Source organism: Phycodurus eques, chromosome 8 (genome assembly GCF_024500275.1).
Source record: "Phycodurus eques isolate BA_2022a chromosome 8, UOR_Pequ_1.1, whole genome shotgun sequence".
NCBI classification, from domain to species: Eukaryota; Metazoa; Chordata; class Actinopteri; order Syngnathiformes; family Syngnathidae; genus Phycodurus; species Phycodurus eques.
In genome coordinates, this window is record NC_084532.1 from 12444612 (window position 1) to 12462416 (window position 17805).

At 38.7% G+C, this 17805-nt stretch overlaps 1 protein-coding gene across 6 annotated transcripts in view; it reads left to right on the forward strand.

Moving 5' to 3' along the window:
• The window catches only part of opa1 (OPA1 mitochondrial dynamin like GTPase), a 36884-nt gene that overhangs the window by 8929 nt on the left and 10150 nt on the right, over window positions 1-17805 (forward strand). For 4 of the 6 annotated variants that reach the window (XM_061683135.1, XM_061683136.1, XM_061683137.1 and 1 more), the window contains 15 exons: window positions 1743-1898; window positions 4374-4427; window positions 5086-5190; window positions 5318-5404; window positions 5675-5788; window positions 5979-6059; window positions 6136-6210; window positions 6309-6380; window positions 6623-6722; window positions 6823-6953; window positions 7135-7207; window positions 7370-7442; window positions 7545-7660; window positions 10068-10132; window positions 10341-10417. In XM_061683135.1, the coding sequence (XP_061539119.1) occupies window positions 1743-1898; window positions 4374-4427; window positions 5086-5190; window positions 5318-5404; window positions 5675-5788; window positions 5979-6059; window positions 6136-6210; window positions 6309-6380; window positions 6623-6722; window positions 6823-6953; window positions 7135-7207; window positions 7370-7442; window positions 7545-7660; window positions 10068-10132; window positions 10341-10417 (1379 nt within the window). The remainder of the gene's footprint in view (window positions 1-1742; window positions 1899-4373; window positions 4428-5085; window positions 5191-5317; window positions 5405-5674; window positions 5789-5978; window positions 6060-6135; window positions 6211-6308; window positions 6381-6622; window positions 6723-6822; window positions 6954-7134; window positions 7208-7369; window positions 7443-7544; window positions 7661-10067; window positions 10133-10340; window positions 10418-17805) is intronic. The other 2 variants (XM_061683138.1, XM_061683139.1) reach the window with 1 other exon arrangement.

The window sequence follows — 17805 nt, forward strand, 5'->3', positions numbered from 1 at the left end:
TAAGTCATTACTTTGATTTATTGACCAAAGGCCTTTAACAGATATTAATATTTGCACAATAATCTCATACATAAAATAAGATTACTCATGAGTAAAATGACATAAGTACACAATATTTAGTTAGTCATAACAGAAATAGCACTGCACTAGGCATAAATTAAAAAAATAATTAAAACATTTCAGTTTTAGAAAAAAATTACAGGTTTAACAGATGTCAGTGAATCGAGTCCTGTGCAGAGTATCTGAAAAGATATCAGTGCATTGTTTGTACATACAATAGATGTGCAGTGTTAAGACAGTCCATTTTGGACAGTGGCGGAAGAATACATTGTCACGCTGCACAAAAAGGCACGCTCAGTTACCACCATACATCTTTTTTTCCACATTATTGTTTTACCTCTGCGGCCTGAGGGTGTTTTTATACAAACATGTGTTGTAATTATAACTTTACCACTGCATTGGTGTAGGTTAGTGATAGACTACGTTGCGTTTCAACTCTCGTACAAAATCAGATTGTCGCCGCTGTAAGCGGAGGACCCCATATAGTTGTATGCACTGTGTGGCACTATTTGTTTATGCACACTGCTGAGGTGTTCCTTCATGTCAGGTCATCTTTTCTTCATCCCACTTGTAATGTTTTTATCCTTCTTCTTTGTTCCTTTTTTGTATGTGTTTTGTGTATGTAATTATTTGAAAGTGAGCTGTTGTAGAATGTTGCATTGTTACCCTGATGTCCTTTTTTATCGTCTGCAATTATCTCCAACGTGATGCATAAAATAGCATACAACACAACAACTCAACATTTAATACATGGATAAAGTTATTGGTGCACTCCAAGTTATGATGCGTAACAGGATCCACTGTTTTGAGAAGATATGAAACAAGATTTTTAGGTCACTGATGTTGGATGAGAGGGTCTTGTTCGGTCTTTCAGTTTATCCCAACGTTTGATTGGATTCTTCATCAACCTTAACCAAGCATAACTGGATGGTCCTTGTTTTGTGCACTGGGGCACAGTCTCACAAAGTTGGTAGCTTATCATTGTCCAAATTGTGTCAATGAGGGGTGTCCTGCGAGACAATTGTCCACATCATGATGAAATTAAAAGTTATGAGATGTATTTGTAATGCTAAATGTTTCACAAATATGTTGTCATGTTGGGATGGAGTGATCTAAATTAAATGAGCTGCAGTCTCGTGTGTTTCACCCTTAAAAGAGGAATACCATGCACTTGCTTAGTCATTGTCATCTTCAGCAGTATCATGATACTTCAGTGTTTGGAGCCGTCAACGTTTTTTTGTTTTGTTTTTTTTCTCCCCCCCCCTAAAAGAAGTTTTTAGTCTGTAATACTCAGTTCTACAACTATATCATTTGTGGTATCTAAGCAGCCTGCAATCATGACAACCTTTGATAGTGTTGTAGCTCTTTTGTCTTGATTGGTGATAAAGGAGAATGGAATGATGACACTTGCTGAGAGGTGCTGATTTTGGTACTAGTCTCCTCTTCTACCGTCAGTTTCGCAAAGTTTGGCCTCAAACTTCGTTGTGTTGGACTGATGAGGGATTCCTATAGCTGAATCCTTGACTGGACAATCATTCACAAGCTAGAACAGAAGCAGTGCTAGTGACTGGTGCGCTACAGTATGTGTCAGCCCTATGTAGGGAAACAGCAATGGCCTTGTGGGCTGGTTGCTGTTTGTGTTGCTGCTCCTGCCTGTCTCTCACTATGGCGTACCCCGGCAGGGTCTGCTCGGCGAGCTCATTCTTATACAGCAGCAGATCCAGCGGCATGAGGAGGAGGTCCGGCGGGCAGCTGCAGTCAATTATGCGCATCCCCCACCGCCAGAGCCTGCTCCCAGTCCGCCTCCGAACCCCAGTCCCACTCATCACACACACAAGGTGAAGGTCCCACTGTGCTTAGATCCGCTCTATCCCCAAAAGAATCCCACTCTAACGGTTCACAGCTATCTAATCTTGTACCTTGTAGCTGAAATCATTCTACAATTGAAAGCAAAAAAAAAAATTGTCCCCTCCAAAAGTATTGGAACGACAAAGTAAATTCCTTTGTTTTTGTTGTATACTGAAGACATTTGGGTTTCAGATCAAAAGATGAACCATTCCATCTTTTATTTCATTGTATTTACATCTCGGTGTGTTAAACAACTCAGGACAAAGCACCTTTTGTTTGAAGACACCCACTTTTCAGAAACATTGTGAGAGCTGTGAAGAAACACCCAGAGACAACAGTCAGCGACATCACTGCCAACCTCCACAGGGCAGGAGTGAAGGTATCACAATCCACTGTTTGAAGAAGACATCGAGAGAAGAAATATACAGGCCATACCACAAGATGCAAACCAATCTTCAGCAAAAAGAATCGGAAGGCCAGGTTGGATTTTCTGAAGAAGTACAAATATGAGCCACAAAAGTTTTTTTTATGGACTGATGAGACCAAGATTAACCTCTACCAAAGTGGTGGAAAGTCCAAAGTCGAGAGAAAGAAAGGCTCTGCTTATGATGCTGTGAAGCATGGTGGAGGTAATGTCACCACTTGGCTTGCATGGCTGCTTCTGGAACGGGCTCACTCGTCTTTATTTATGATGTAACTCATGATGGTAGCAGCAGAATGAATTCTAAAGTCTACAAAACCATTTTGTCTGGCAATTTACAGAAAAATGCATCCAAACTAATCGGGAGAAGCTTCATCATGAACAAGACAATAACCCAAAACACACGACCAACACAACAAAGGACTTCATCAGGGGGACAAAGCATAAGGTCTTGGACTTACCAAGTCAGTCACCGGCCCTTAACCTAAAAGAGCATGCATTTCACCTCCTGAAGAGGAGACAGAAGGGAGAAACCCCCAGAAATAAACAAGAACCGATAGAGGCTGCAGTAAAGGCCTGGAAAAACATTTCAAATGAAGAATGCCACAGTCCGGTGAAGTCAATGGGCCGCAGGCTTGATGCAGTTATTGCAATTAAGGGTTATGCCACCAAATATTAAACGTTATTCGCTTTAAGTGAATTTAATAATGTCTGTTCCAATACTTTTGCTCACTTGAAAAGTGGGTGGCTTCAAACAAAAGGTGCTCTGTCCTGAGCTGTCTAACACATCACAATCAATACAATCAATACCAGGAAATAAAAGCTGGAATTCTGAACGTTTGTCTCATATTCATCTTTTGATCAGAAACTCACATTTCTTCAGTATACAACAAAAACAAAGGAATTGACCTTGCCGTTCCAATACTTTTGGACGTGACTCTATATACCGCTTAACAAGGGCTAGATTTTTCACTGCATGGTTCAAGTGGACACAATTTCTATTTTTGGCTCTCAAGTGGCACAATTAGGATATGCGTCACACCACCACAAACTACATGCGACAGTACAAATGTTTCTATAAGTTGGGTTACCACATCACATTTGAAGTGAAGAGAGAGAAGTTGAATTGGAAGGGCCTTCTTTTATAGCAAATAGATTGTACATAACATTTCTCATTTATTTATTTATTACCGTCTTTGTGTAAATAAAATCTCTGCTACCGTATTAGTTAATCCCCTCCAATGAATGTCCATTTGCCCATCACCTTCACCTATAGATTGTCAGGCTACATTATGCTGTGCGAGTAGCTTGTTGGCAGGCCACACATGGACCTTCATCGTCTGGTCCCAAATGTCACTCAGCGAGCAACAACTGTACTCCTTTTTCTGTATGGGAGCATGTGGTAAAGAATGGAAAGCCTCTGCATGGTGTGAGCAGTACTTTTTGAAACTTCTGTAATGAATATGATTGAGGTGAAATCAAGGAGTGTGCAGGATTCTCACTTCTAAATATATTTAGTTTTCATTTATTAACGTTTCAAAAACAAGTGTTTGTGCATTTCAGAAAGACATAACAAACTTTCAATCACTCTCTAGTTGTTTGTCTTTCCTCTCTTCTTGCTAAATTCTATTTTTTCCTGTGAGCTGTCTCTCCTGTTGGTGATCATTTAAACAAATATGCTGCACATGTACAAAATATGTACCGCAATGGGATTTGAATGAACAATCACTCTTAAATTGCCTGTGAACCATTTTGTGGTCACGTAATCAATATTAGAGCTCATGTCATTTGGTTTGAACTCTGTTTTGCATCATCACAGGTGAGCATTAGCAGAATAAGGACTGTCTGCCTGATGTTTTTCCCCCACTGTCCCTTTATTCTTTATCAGACACTTCAATTATTGTGTTTTGCATGTTACAAGTGATTGCAGTGTCAGGTTTCATGCTTGTGCATATGTAAAGAAGACCTGAAGTCCTGCAGCAAAGAAGCATTAACTTAATTTGTTATTGTTTGTTTTTTTGTTTTTCTCTACTTTGATTATTAGTCCTCAGATAAAGAAAGGATAGATCAGCTCCAAGAGGACCTGCTTCGTACCCAGGTAGACTCACACCTAAACATAGACCACTCTTTCAGTTTTGATGTAAATATTGATGTTCTGTGGTCCTGAAATAGCTGTTTTATTTACAGTATTTTAATTGCTAATTACTTGTTTATTTTATTACATTTTTTTTTTTGCTCATGCTTGATCGAAAATGGAATGCTGAATTTGGACAGACTGACTCTACAACTGTACCAGATACCATTCCCTCACTGGGCTACATTTGTATAGAGGTCTATCTCAGTTAATCAGAATACTGTTGGAGGGTTCATTTATTTCAGCATAGCCATTCCAAAAGTGGAACTCATAATTTAGACATATTCATTCAACACAAGAAAATACTTTTCAGAAGCCCAATTCCAACCTCATTTCCATATGAAAATATTTTTGACTGTATTATGCAACATTCTATTATCTTGGAGATGGGAAAATGTGGGTTTTCGTTAGCTGGAAACTAAAATCTTCAAAATAATAAATAAAACCATAAAATAGTTTAAGGAATCTGAGTTTTTGAATTGAAATACAGAAATACATGAATTTTTTTATATTCTAATTTATTGCGATGCACCTGTAATATATATTTACCGAGTGATGTGTCCAGTGAGTGAATGTAAGGTAGTCCTGCTGACACTGGAGGTTTTCTGTCATTCGTTCATAGCTTAAGTATCAGCGCATGCTGGAGAGACTGGAGAAAGAGAACAAGGAGTTGAGGAAAGTGGTTCTGCAAAAAGACGATAAAGGCATTCACCAAAGAAAAGTTAAGGTTGGTTGCACCTCATCAAATATTCTCCATTGTTTCCAATACCTTAGAATGGACAATTGTGATGAGATGAAAGATAACAAGAATGTCAAAGTAAGCCTTGTCTTTTTTCTTTTTCTTTTTTTTTAAGAAATCCCTTATTGATCTGTATTCTGAAGTTTTGGACATCCTGTCTGACTATGATGCCAACTACAACACACAGGACCATTTGCCCAGGGTATGAAACATTCACCGGGTTAACTGGATGCCTAATTAATGAGTGAAGATTGGCTGTTAAATTGTTGCAGTTTAAATTCATAGTAGTGAGTCTAAAGATGTGTGTCCAACTAGAAAAACATGGAAAGCTAATCAAATTCTGTCAATTGCATTTATTTATTTTGATGCAATTTATATTGTAACTTGTTTTTCAAAATCAATCCATAATTTTAACCAGGTGTGCGTCCTTTCCCCCCCACCCTTCTCTCTCCCACCGTTACTGTCCTTAAAGGTGGTTGTAGTGGGTGATCAGAGTGCTGGGAAGACAAGCGTGCTGGAGATGATCGCACAGGCCAGGATCTTTCCCAGAGGCTCTGGAGAGATGATGACACGTTCCCCTGTTAAGGTACATGGGACAAGAATAAATGTAGTTTCTTGTGATTTGTTTTATATAAGTAAATAGACAAAACGATAACCATATATATCCAGGAAACGTATAAATCACATATCACTACAGTTGCTTGGTAATACTTTATGATAGAATGTGTGTAAGACAAGAGTTTTGATAGGTTTCATAGTATGTTTTCTTTGTGCAGGTGACCCTCAGTGAAGGCCCCCACCATGTAGCTTTGTTCAAGGACAGTGGTCGTGAGTTTGATCTGACCAAGGAGGAAGATGTAAGACACAAACTTATTTCTGTCCCACTAGAAGAAATATACACTGAAACTAATCTTTTTTTTTCGTGCTGTGCAGCTAGCTGCTCTGAGGCATGAGATTGAGCTGAGGATGAGGAAGAGTGTGAAAGAAGGGCAAACTGTCAGCTGTGAGGTTTGTACATCAGTTTTCCATTTGAATTGAAAGCAAATAATTTTTTTTACATGTAAATGTTTATTAATGGTGAATTTGATTGTATATTTCATTAACAGACAATATCTTTGAGTGTCAAAGGCCCAGGAATCCAGAGAATGGTCCTTGTTGATTTACCAGGTGTCATCAGTGTGAGTAAAGCTGTCTTTTATTGTCCATCCATCCATTTTCTGTACTACTTATCCTCGCTCGGGTGTGAAGTGGGATACACCCTGGACTCATCGCCAACCTATCATAGGGCACACAGCACAGTCATGGTTTCCTCATTGTTACTTTATGATACAATTACTACATACAAAGATTTTTAATGTGGTCTACATCACCTTTTAAAATTTATTAAATAGCTCATGAACTATATTAAAATGTGTCCCAGACGGTGACTACAGGCATGGCATCAGACACTAAGGAGACCATCTTCAGTATTAGCAAGGCCTACATGCAGAACCCCAATGCAATCATTCTCTGCATTCAGGGTGAGCTGTGATCATGCATTTCCAACTAAAGTGACTATTGAAGCCAGCAGGTAACAGTGAGTGGCATTGTAAATCCTAATGCTAATCTGTCTCCATACAGACGGCAGCGTGGATGCAGAACGGAGCATTGTCACTGATCTGGTTAGTCAAATGGACCCCCATGGAAAAAGGACCATCTTTGTGTTGACCAAAGTGGACTTGGCCGAGAAGAACCTGGCCAGTCCGAGCAGAGTGAGATCGCTTTCAAGTTGTTTGAAATATATTTGCAGACTTTATGGATGCAGCACAGGAATATTTGGTCAAAAAATACAAGCTATATGTTGCTCCTTCACAAGAGGGCACACATCCTTAATTTAATCTGATGCTCATAGATTGGTGGAGCAGGGTATCAACAATCTACATTTTATTTCAGATCCAACAAATAGTTGAGGGCAAGCTGTTTCCCATGAAGGCCCTGGGATACTTTGCTGTCGTGACAGGAAAAGGTAATTCCCATTAGGTGGATGCATTTCTTCAGCATCAATTAACTGATTTTGTCAACCAGATATTCTCATTTGCCTCAACTTGTTTTGAATTAATATTAGTCATTTAATTTAGTATGACCTTGAAAAATGACTTAATCTCTCCTGCTGCTAAACCATGTATAGGAAGCAGCGGTGAGAGCATTGACTCGATAAAGGACTATGAGGAGGACTTCTTTCAGAACTCCAGATTATTGCGGTAAATCAAACAATGCAGGGTTTCTTTGCATTTATACATGAATGCAATGTTTTGGGGCATTCATTAGTGTGTTGCTGACTATCAGTTGTCCTATGTCACTAGGGATGGCATGTTGAAGGCCCACCAGGTGACCACAAAGAACTTAAGTCTTGCCGTCTCAGACTGCTTCTGGAAAATGGTCAGAGAGTCTGTTGAGCAGCAAGCTGACGTCTTTAAAGGTAAGCTCTCTCACTGTAGTTTTGTCATTTACTTTCCTTTGTATAAATTTAAAAACACAATTTTACTGGACTCGAAAATTTGGGTTTTGTCATTAAGTTGTTTTGGTTGATCGATTTCTGACTTCTCAGAGAACCTACGCAAGCCAGCTCGAATTTGGTGATTTTAGTGTGAAATTTCTCATTTGTTTTCAAAATGGTAAAACATCTGGAATTCAACTGTAGTTGAAAGAAAAGTCTGCATTTAAAGCATTTCATGAGTCTCGATGGTCTCATTATTGCAGGTGTTCTAATAAATTTGTGGAGCACTGTAGGTTTTCTTGACGAGAGGTCTGTCAGTAATTAGGTGATTAATGACATTCACTTAACCTCTGTTTGAGGATTTTCATATTTTTAGTTTACTCTTCTATTGTGATGCACCAAAATGAAAATTCTTGAACGAAACTTAAAACAGCAACTGAAAAACTGAGACTCGAAAGCTGAAACACCAAAAGGAGTTATCAGTCAATCGTGAGGCACATGTTCGTCTCCGCGGCTCGGCTTCGTATTTAGCATTATCTGTAGCTCGTAGGTAGCTGGGGGTGGGTGCCTCAAAATAACATGCAACAAGCATTCCATGCCCCAACTGCAAAGGGCAGCGAGGTTGGGCGACAATAGGGACGCTCTATTTGGACTAGTAGCCGTTAGCATGATTATGGAAAAGCCACGCGGTTCCTATAATTCATTGCGACATGCAAATTTGAATTATTTCAGTAATAGAGACATTAGTCTTTTTTGTGTTTTTGTTAAGAGTAGTTTGTTGAATATATGTTATTTAACATTTATGCTTATTTAACATTCATGGTTGATTTGTGGCACTATAGAAAATGGATGGAGGGATGTATGGATATTACAGAGGACCAAGACTACCAAAATTAAATAAATACGTATGTCATTAAATAAATAAAATATATAACTAAATAAATAAATGTAATGAAATATTAATTTAAATATGTATTTATTGATTTATTTAAATATATATTTATTCATTTATTTATTTGCTCCGAGTTCCGTGCCACCATGAAATGTAAATGTAAAGCTGTCATTCTCGCCCATCAAACTCAGTGGGCGGGCAGGAGGCGGGACTAACGCTGATTCCGATCCAATCAAATTGTTTGTTCCTGCATGAGCTCTTCCGTGGGGCTGGCAGAGTCAACTCATGCACGCCCAGCTGTCCCAGTAAACAAGCATATTTTAGGAATATAACTTATTTTTTAATTATTATTATTTTTTATGGAAATGCTTTTGTTGTTGTTTAAACTACGGTTAATACACAAATGTTAAAATAAAACAGATTTTGCAATTGGCATGAAGTTTCGGGTGGTGATGAGCATTCCAGACGATCATGTATGACTCGTGATGGTCAGGTACGCATTTTCTTTTTTAACAATTCATTGTTTAGCCATGATTTATGTTATATATTAAATATATATATATATCATCATCAGCAGCAGCCATTATCTATCCACTGCAGGACGAAGGCCTCTTCTTCACGTTTCCAACTACTACGACAATTTTGCAATTTGTTGCCAGTGTATTCCGGTTTTTGCAATGATTTCAGCTATCCATCTACTTTTAGGTCTTTGCCGTGGTCGCTTTGTGTCCAGTGGTATCCAATTGATAGTTTGTGTGGTCCACCTTTTATATATAAAAAAAGCACTGTTTAAGAAATCAATCTAAACGGTAACACCTGACCAACTGGAAACACCCATCAGTCACATGCTCCAATATATTTGCTCACTTGGAAAGTGGGTGGCATAAAACAAAAGGTGCTCTGTCCTGAGTTGTTCAACACATCTAGATGTAAATACCATGAAATAAATGCTAGAATTCTCAACTTTTGTCTCAAATTCATCTTTTGACCTGAAACCCAAATGTCTTCAGTATATACTTTTTACTCTTACTCGCACTACTTGTGTTTACATTTAGATGAACAAAAACAACAGCTATCCATGTATTATAGTATTTGTCTGACACTGTCTGCCCAAACATGGATATTTCCACTCACTTATAACTTTGGGAAAAATGTTTTTTTTGTTGTTGTAGTTTTGGCTGTTAATACACACGCACGTGCACACAGCAACATCAGAATTTGCACATTCACATTCAATTTTGTAATGTTTTTAAATTGATGTTCATGCTGCTGTTAAAAAATTTACTCAATACTTGAGTAATTTTTTCACTGTGTACTTTTTACTCTTACTCAAGTAGTTTTTCCCTACAATTTATTTGTCACCTTTTTCATGCATTTGGTGTTTGGATGTCTGATCTTCATATATATACTTGCGTGTCATAATAAGTGTAAATTTTAGTCATGAATTATATGTTCATGATTGAAGTACTAACTATTTTTATTTTATTTTTTTTCCAGCTTCCCGCTTCAACCTGGAGACAGAGTGGAAAAACAACTACCCTCGTCTGAGAGAGCTGGACCGGGTAGGAAAAAATACACACACACTTTACCTCTTAAATATGACAACACATTCTCCAGAAATACAACTTGTTGACATGAGAGCAGGAAAAAGGAACTGTCATGTGACTACATTATGAACTGTATAACAAATACAGTTCATAACACTTTAATGGACAAAGTTAATTGTTTGTGATTTAAAAATGAACTGATCATACAAATGTATTTTTGCAGAATGAACTATATGAAAAGGCCAAAAATGAAATCTTGGATGAAGTCATCAGCTTGAGTCAGGTGACCCCACAGCACTGGTAAGATAATTTAATATTACAAAAAATTATTGTGAAAAGGTATATGCAGATGCATACAACCTTTTATTTGACAAATAAATTTTTTGGAAAACCTAGCACCTGCATACTGATGGTCATCTACAAAAGAGCCTGGCACTGGCATTGCTCTTAACAAGGTCACTCCTGGCCCAATTCATGCTTTTATCCACTATGGGCCATATTCTCCCATTGGTGCATAAGTCTTTTTACACGCCTGGCTTGCATGCTGTCAAGGTGCGCCGATTCTACCCTAATGACTTCTGACACCCCCTTGTGCATACCGGGCGAATATGTGCGGAGCCACCTATGAGGCGTGACTCATTGAATCTTAGGAATGCTGCAATTCCCGGAATGTGCAGTTTCCTTGAAATGTGATTCCAATAGAAATCCATTTGCAAAATATGTCCTCCTTTAAAATGTGAAATAAACCCCCGCAGCCGATACAACAGTTAGTTGTTGCCAGTGAGACGTGAGCATTGCTCATCTAAAAGGCTATTTTGAAAGAGCGTTTTTGTATTCTCTATTAAATAAATACAATACAATGAATGTAATTTAATGCAAATACTCTGTTTATGAATGAACGCTTGTTTGGAAGGCCAGCAATAGCGAGTGAGCCAGTTGTTTATCAACGCTGCCCAGCAACCATACTAGCACCACACATGCAGGCGAGTCACTTAAACGGATTTCACGACAGACGATGACATGGATAACAAATTATTCAAAATCTTTAACACACCATCGTCCCATTAAGATGACTGCAGCTGTTGTAAGGGGGACTTTCAGACAAACTCCCAAGCCGCTATGCTGCATGTTTGAAGCACAAATACCCCTGACGTTCATAAATAATTGGCAGCTGGCGCTAAATTTGTCTTCCTCAATTAATTATAATATGATATATGCCGACATTCAGCCGTCGACGGAATGTGGTAGGGACACATTACGGCTGTTGGCCAGTCAGTGAGTGTAAAGAGCCACGTGTGCACTCACTGTCACCAGCCATCAGAGGCTTGGGCCATGGGAGCATTTAATTACAGTGCAGTGAAAAAGTATTGGCCCCTTCTCAAATTCTTATATTCTTGCATAGTTTCCCCACTTAAATGTTAATATCATTAAACAAATGTAAATATTACACAGATATAACCCAAGGGAGCTTAAAATGCTGTTTTTAAACGGTGATTAAATTTATTCAGCATTCAAATTTAACTGGCCCTGTGTGTGAAAGGAATTACCCCCTTGTTAAATCATGAATTAATTGTGGCTAATCACAATTTTTAGTTAATTTTCACTAATCACACCCAAGCCTGAATATCTCCAGACCTATTCAGTCAAGAAATCACTGAAACAGAATCTGTCCCGACAAAATCAAATCGGACAAAAGATCGAAAAAAGCTGCAACAAAATGACACAATCCAAAAAAATACCAGAACAGTTGACAAATAAAGTAATTGACATCTATCACTCTAAAAAGGGTTACAAAAGCCATTTCTAAAGCTTTAGGAGTCCAGTGAACCATAGGGAGAGCCATTATCCTCACATGGAGAAAACATGGAACAGTGGTGAACCTTCCCAGGAGTGGCCGGCTTACAAAGATTACCCCAAGAGAACGGTAATGACTCATCCAAAAGGCCACAAAGGAACTTCTAAAAAAACTGCAGGCCTCCCTTGCCTCAATTAAGGTCCGTGTTCATGATACACCAATAAGGAAGAGACTGGGCAAAAAAGGCATCCGTGGCAGAGTTCCAAGGTGAAAACCACTGCTGACCAAAAAGAACACCAGGCTCGTTTTACTTTTTAGAAGAAAATAATAATAATAATAATAATCTGAATGATTCCAAAGCCTTTTGGGAAAATATTATATGGACTGACGAGATGAAAGTTGAGCTTTTTGGAAGGTGTGTGTCTTGTTGCATCTGGCGTAAATGTAGCACAGCATTTCAGCAAAAGAACATCATACAAACAGTCAAACATGGTTGTGGTAGTGTAATGGTCTTGGCCTGCGATGCTCCTTCAGGACCTGGGCAACTTGCTGTGCTTGTTGGAACCATGAATTCTGCTATTTAACAGAAAAACCTGAAGGAAAATGTTCACCCATCAGTTTTTGACCTCAGGCTGAAGCGCACTTTGGTTCTCCAGCAGGATAACGATCCGAAACACACCAGCAAGTCAACTGAATGGCTTGAAAAAACAAAATGAAGGTTTTGGAGTGGCCGAGTCAAAGTCTAGAATACGATTGAAATGCAGTGGCATAACTTTAAAAAGGCCGTTCATGCTCGAAAACTCTTTGCCATTCTGCAAGGAAGAGTGGGCCAAAATATCTCCACAGAGACTCGTTGCCAGTTATAGAAAACGCTTGATTTCAGTTGTTGCTACTGAGGAGTTATTAGGTTTAGGGGGGCCATTACTTTTTCACACAGGGCCAGGTAACTTTGAATATTTTTTTCCCTTAATAATTGAAATCACCATTTAAAAACACCAGTTTACATTTACTTGGGTCACAGCACTGTAAATCAAAATGTGCGTAAATGGCGAGAAGGTGCTCGATTGACAGAATTAACTGGACGGGTGAATGGCGCGCATTTTCTGACTTAGCTCATATGAGCCCCATATTTTTTAGAAAAGAACCATATGCGAGTAGAAGGAAGAAAACAGTGGACTAAGTGTGTGTGTGTGAGAGAGAGAGAGAGAGAGAGAGAGAGAGAGAGAGAATCAATAGTTCCGGGTCACTAGGAGTAATAACTGGGTGGATAAAGTGCTCTGTCAAATCTTTTTTATGTATTCAGGCCCTAAACCATTTAGTGATTTATAGACCAGTAGCAGAACTTTAAAATATATTCTAAAGCTGACTGGGAGCCAGTGTAAAGACTTTAGAATTAGAGTAATATGCTCTGACCTCTTTGTTCTGGTCAGAACCTGAGCTGCAGCATTCTGAATGAGCTGCAGCTGTTTAATGCTCTTTTGGGGGAGTCCAGTCAGAAGACCATTACAATAGTCAAATCTACATGAGATAAAAGCATGGATGAGCTTTTCCTGGTCTGCTTGGCACATGCAAGCCTTCACTCTGGATATGTTCTTCAGATGGTAGAAGACAGCTTTAGTAATTGATTTGATATGACTGTTGAAAGTCAGGTCGGAATCTACATCAAGGTTTCGGACTTGGTCTTTGGTTTTTAAAGAGAGTGATTGCAGGTATTTACTAATAGCAATCCTCTTTTCATTATTGCCAAAAACAATTATTTCAGTTTTGTTGTGGTTTAATTGAAGAAAATATTGGCTCATCCAGTTATCTTACGGTGACACAACACCTTAATTGAGCTGTAGTCATCTGGAGACATGGCTAGATATAACTGTGTGTCATCTGCATAGCTATGATCGTCAAAATTAAAGTTCTGAAGAATTGGATCCAAGGGTAGGACTTCAACCATTTAAGGACTGTTCCATTTCGTCCTACCCACGTTTCCAACCTGTTCAGCAGTATATTATGATCTACCGTATCAAAATCCAACAAGACCAGAATTGACACCTTTCCCGAGTCAGTATTCAACCTTATATCATTTAGCACTTTGATAAGAGCAGATTCTGTACTAAGTTCGGAAACCTGATTTGTCAAAAAGTCTATTTAAGTTCAAGAAATTGCTGAGTTGATTAAAAATAACTTTCTCAAATCTTGGCTATGAAAGGGAGATTTGAGATAGGTCTATAGCTTCCTAACATCAACGCGTCCAGCGTTCTATTTTTCTAGAAGATCCTTAATGGCAGGTACTTTAAGAGCTTTAGGAAACTCGCCTTACTGAAGTGCGCAATTGATTTGCTGCAAATCAGCGAGCACAGACTTCGCAATAGCTTTGAAAAAGTCAGATGGTATTGAGTCAAGACAGCTCGTTGATGGTTTCAGCTGCTCAACTGTTTTCTCTACAGTTTTTTGTTCAACTATCAAATTCTGACATGGTAATAAGAGTTTTTCCTGGGTGGCTTTTCAGATGTAGTATCATTTTATCATTTTGCTGATTTGTGTTGATATTTTACCTGATGGATTGTATTCTTTCACTAAAATAACAAGCAAATTCATTGCATTTATCTGCTCTTAGGACTTCTGGAGATATCTGATTCAGGGGTTTGTGACCTTGTCAACCACAGCAAACAGAGTGCGAGTATTGTTGAAATTCTTACTGATGATTTCAGAAAGGTGTTGCTGTCTAGCCCTGACCAACTCTTGGTTAAAATTACAATGACTGAACTGTTTTTCATCATCCATTTTCCGGATTTTTTGGGGGGTGGGCGTGGCTGAAACCGCACTGCGTGACACACGTTGGAGTCCGGTTTGAGTAGCCCCTCCCTCACGATATAAGAACTTGAGGGCCTTCATTCTCGTGAGTGGTTATTTGGCTCAATTGCGACGTGCATTTATCTAGCTAGCTATCTCTACGGCCAAAAAATAAATTTTCCCTTTGGATAGTCCGCTGGCATGGCGTTTTAGAGTGCCTTGTTTTTGGCCATGCGTGTACACACATCATGGCGAGAAGGCGAAAGACTGGACTGGGTCTTCACACTGGCGTTGCCACGGCGTGGAAAAATCCCATGACAACCTGGTGGGATATATTCCAGCCACCAGAGGCGTTCAGCGGGTATTTTTTTCATGGCTCAAATTTTATATTCTTTTGTGTAGGCATAAGAAAGAGGCTTGGCGAAGTAGCGTCCATTTATCCAGCTTATGGTAGTAGTATTTGATTGACAGTATCGCGAGGAGGGGTTTCAGCGCATTGAGCGAACACCCCCACAGCGTTTGAGAGAGAATGTCTTGTTTTTTTTTTCACCATTTTGATTTTCCTTAGCAGGGTTGTTAACAACACTTCTCTGTGGTGTGTCAAATTTAGAAGACATCACTTAAAAGGGACTTTGAGGTACAGCACCAACTGCAGGCACAGTATGCATACACCAGAATTAAATGAAAAATGCACTGAGGATGTGTTACAAATAGGATCTGAATTGTCTTTGAGACTGAGGAGATTGATGGAGAGGGTGGTAGATTAATTGATCAATTCACTAGCACTGTCCACTTCATAATTGACGTGCGAGTGACTGACTACTCTTTGCATTGGCCTGTAGTTGGCTGCAAGAGGCGAGAAGCCTGACGATAAGCGGTAGAAAAAATGTATGGTTGTATAGTTGACTGAACTGAGTAATGGGCTCGTCTTTCAAGGCATATTGAATGCAAAGATGCTATGGACAATACTGTAGACATATGTACAGTATTGTATTGACATGAACCCTAACACAAAAATATGATATAATGGAAGGGCCAGTCATTTTTGTATACACTTCCCCCTGGGAGCACTTATTAAAAGTGCATGTTTGAAACGCCGTTGTTTAATTAATTAATTTATTATTTAAGGTTTTGAACAAACACAATTTCTAAAACTGTTCAATTGTTAAGTTTGTTCAATTAAAATGTACAATTTTGAGACTGTGACGAGATGCAATACAGAAGTTTCTTTCTGAAGTTAAGCACTTATCTGAACATGTCCAATGTTCACTTTTTATTTACATGTACTTGCTCTTATTTTGAATGCAACATTACTTTTGCTCTGAGCAACATATTAGGGAAAAAAACAATACTATGAATTATTTTTTTTTAATGGGAAACTTGGTGAAAAATTGTGAACCATGAATTAAGAATATTTAAAAATTTGTAAACTGAGTTTTGAACTACAACCCCAATTCCAATAAAGTTGGGACATTGTGTTAAACATAAAAACGGAATACAATTAATACAAGTTTCAAGTTGCACTTAAGGATGTCGCGCCGAACTGTATTTACTGACATTGGTTTTCTGAAGTGTTCCTGAGCTCATGTGGTGATATCCTTTACACATTGATGTTGGTTTTTGATGCAATGCCGCCAGAGGGATCGAAGGTCACGGGCATTCAATGTTGGTTTTCGGCCTTGCCGCTTTCATGCAGTGATTTCTCCAGATTCTCTGAACCTTTTGATGATATCATGGACCGTAGATGATGAAAGCCCTAAATTCCTTGCAATTGTACATTGAAGAACATTGTCCTTAAACTGTTCGACTATTTTCTCGCGCACTTGTTCACAGAGAGGTGAACCTCGCCCCATCTTTGCTTGTGAATGACTGAGCAATTCAGGGAAGCTCCTTTTATACCCAATCATGGCACCCACCTGTTCCCAATTAGCTTGTTCACTTGTGGGATGTTCAAAACAGGTGTTTGATGAGCATTCCTCAGCTTTCGCAGTCTTTTTTGCCACCTGTCCCAGCTTTTTTGGAACGTGTTGCAGCCATAAAATTCTTAAGTTCATGATCATTTGCTAAAAACAATAGTTTCAGTTTGAACAGTAAATATAGGTTGAACATGATTTGCAAATCATTGTATACTGTTTTTATTTAAGTTTAACACAACGTCCCAACTTCATTGTAATTGGGGTTGTAGTTTCGGAAACAAATTTACCTTTCCAACACTGTCAATCTTATTGTTCACACATGGGTCTGTCATTACTAGAAATGATTGACCAAAACCTTAAGTGTTAAAAAGGTTAGCTCTCTTCGACGATGCAATGATTGTTAATGGCTCAACAAACGTCTTTTTTTGGGGAATTCCACTCGACACCAGTGATATGCAGTTTGAAATTAATATAATATATCCTCTACTCAGGCGGCACGGCGGACGACTGGTTAGCAGTTTTTGTTTATTTTTTTGGATAGTTTCCCCTCTTTAATGTTTAAGATCATCAAACATTTAAAATCAGACAAAGATAACCCATATAAAAAATTATTTCAGTTTTTACATGGTGTTTTTATTTGTTAAAGAGAAAAAATGTTTCAAAGTTACCGAGCTCTGTGTGGAAAAGGTTATTGCCCCCTAAACCTAATAACTTCCTCATCCTCAGCAGCAACTGAAATCAGGCATTTTCTATAGCTGGCAATGAATCTTTCACATCTCTGTGGAGGCATTTTTGCCCACCCTTCCTTACAGAATTGTTTTAACTCAGCAGTACTGGAGGCTTTTCGAGTATGGACGGTCTTTTTAAGGTCAACAACAACATTTCAATCGGATTGAAGGCCGGACTTTGACTACACCACTCAGAAACATTCATTTATTTATTTTATTTTGTTCTTTTTTCTTTAGCCATTCAGAGGTTCACTTGGTGGTGTGTTTTTTATCATTGTCCTGCTGCAGAACCCAAGTGCGCTTCAGCTTGAGGTCACAAACTGATAGCCGAAAATTCTCCTTCAGGATTTTTTGGTGAAAAGCAGAATTGATGCTTCCATCAATCACATCAATTTGTCTAGGTTCTGAAGGAGCAAAGGAGCCCCTGACCATCACACTACCACCATCATGTTTGACTGTTCTTTT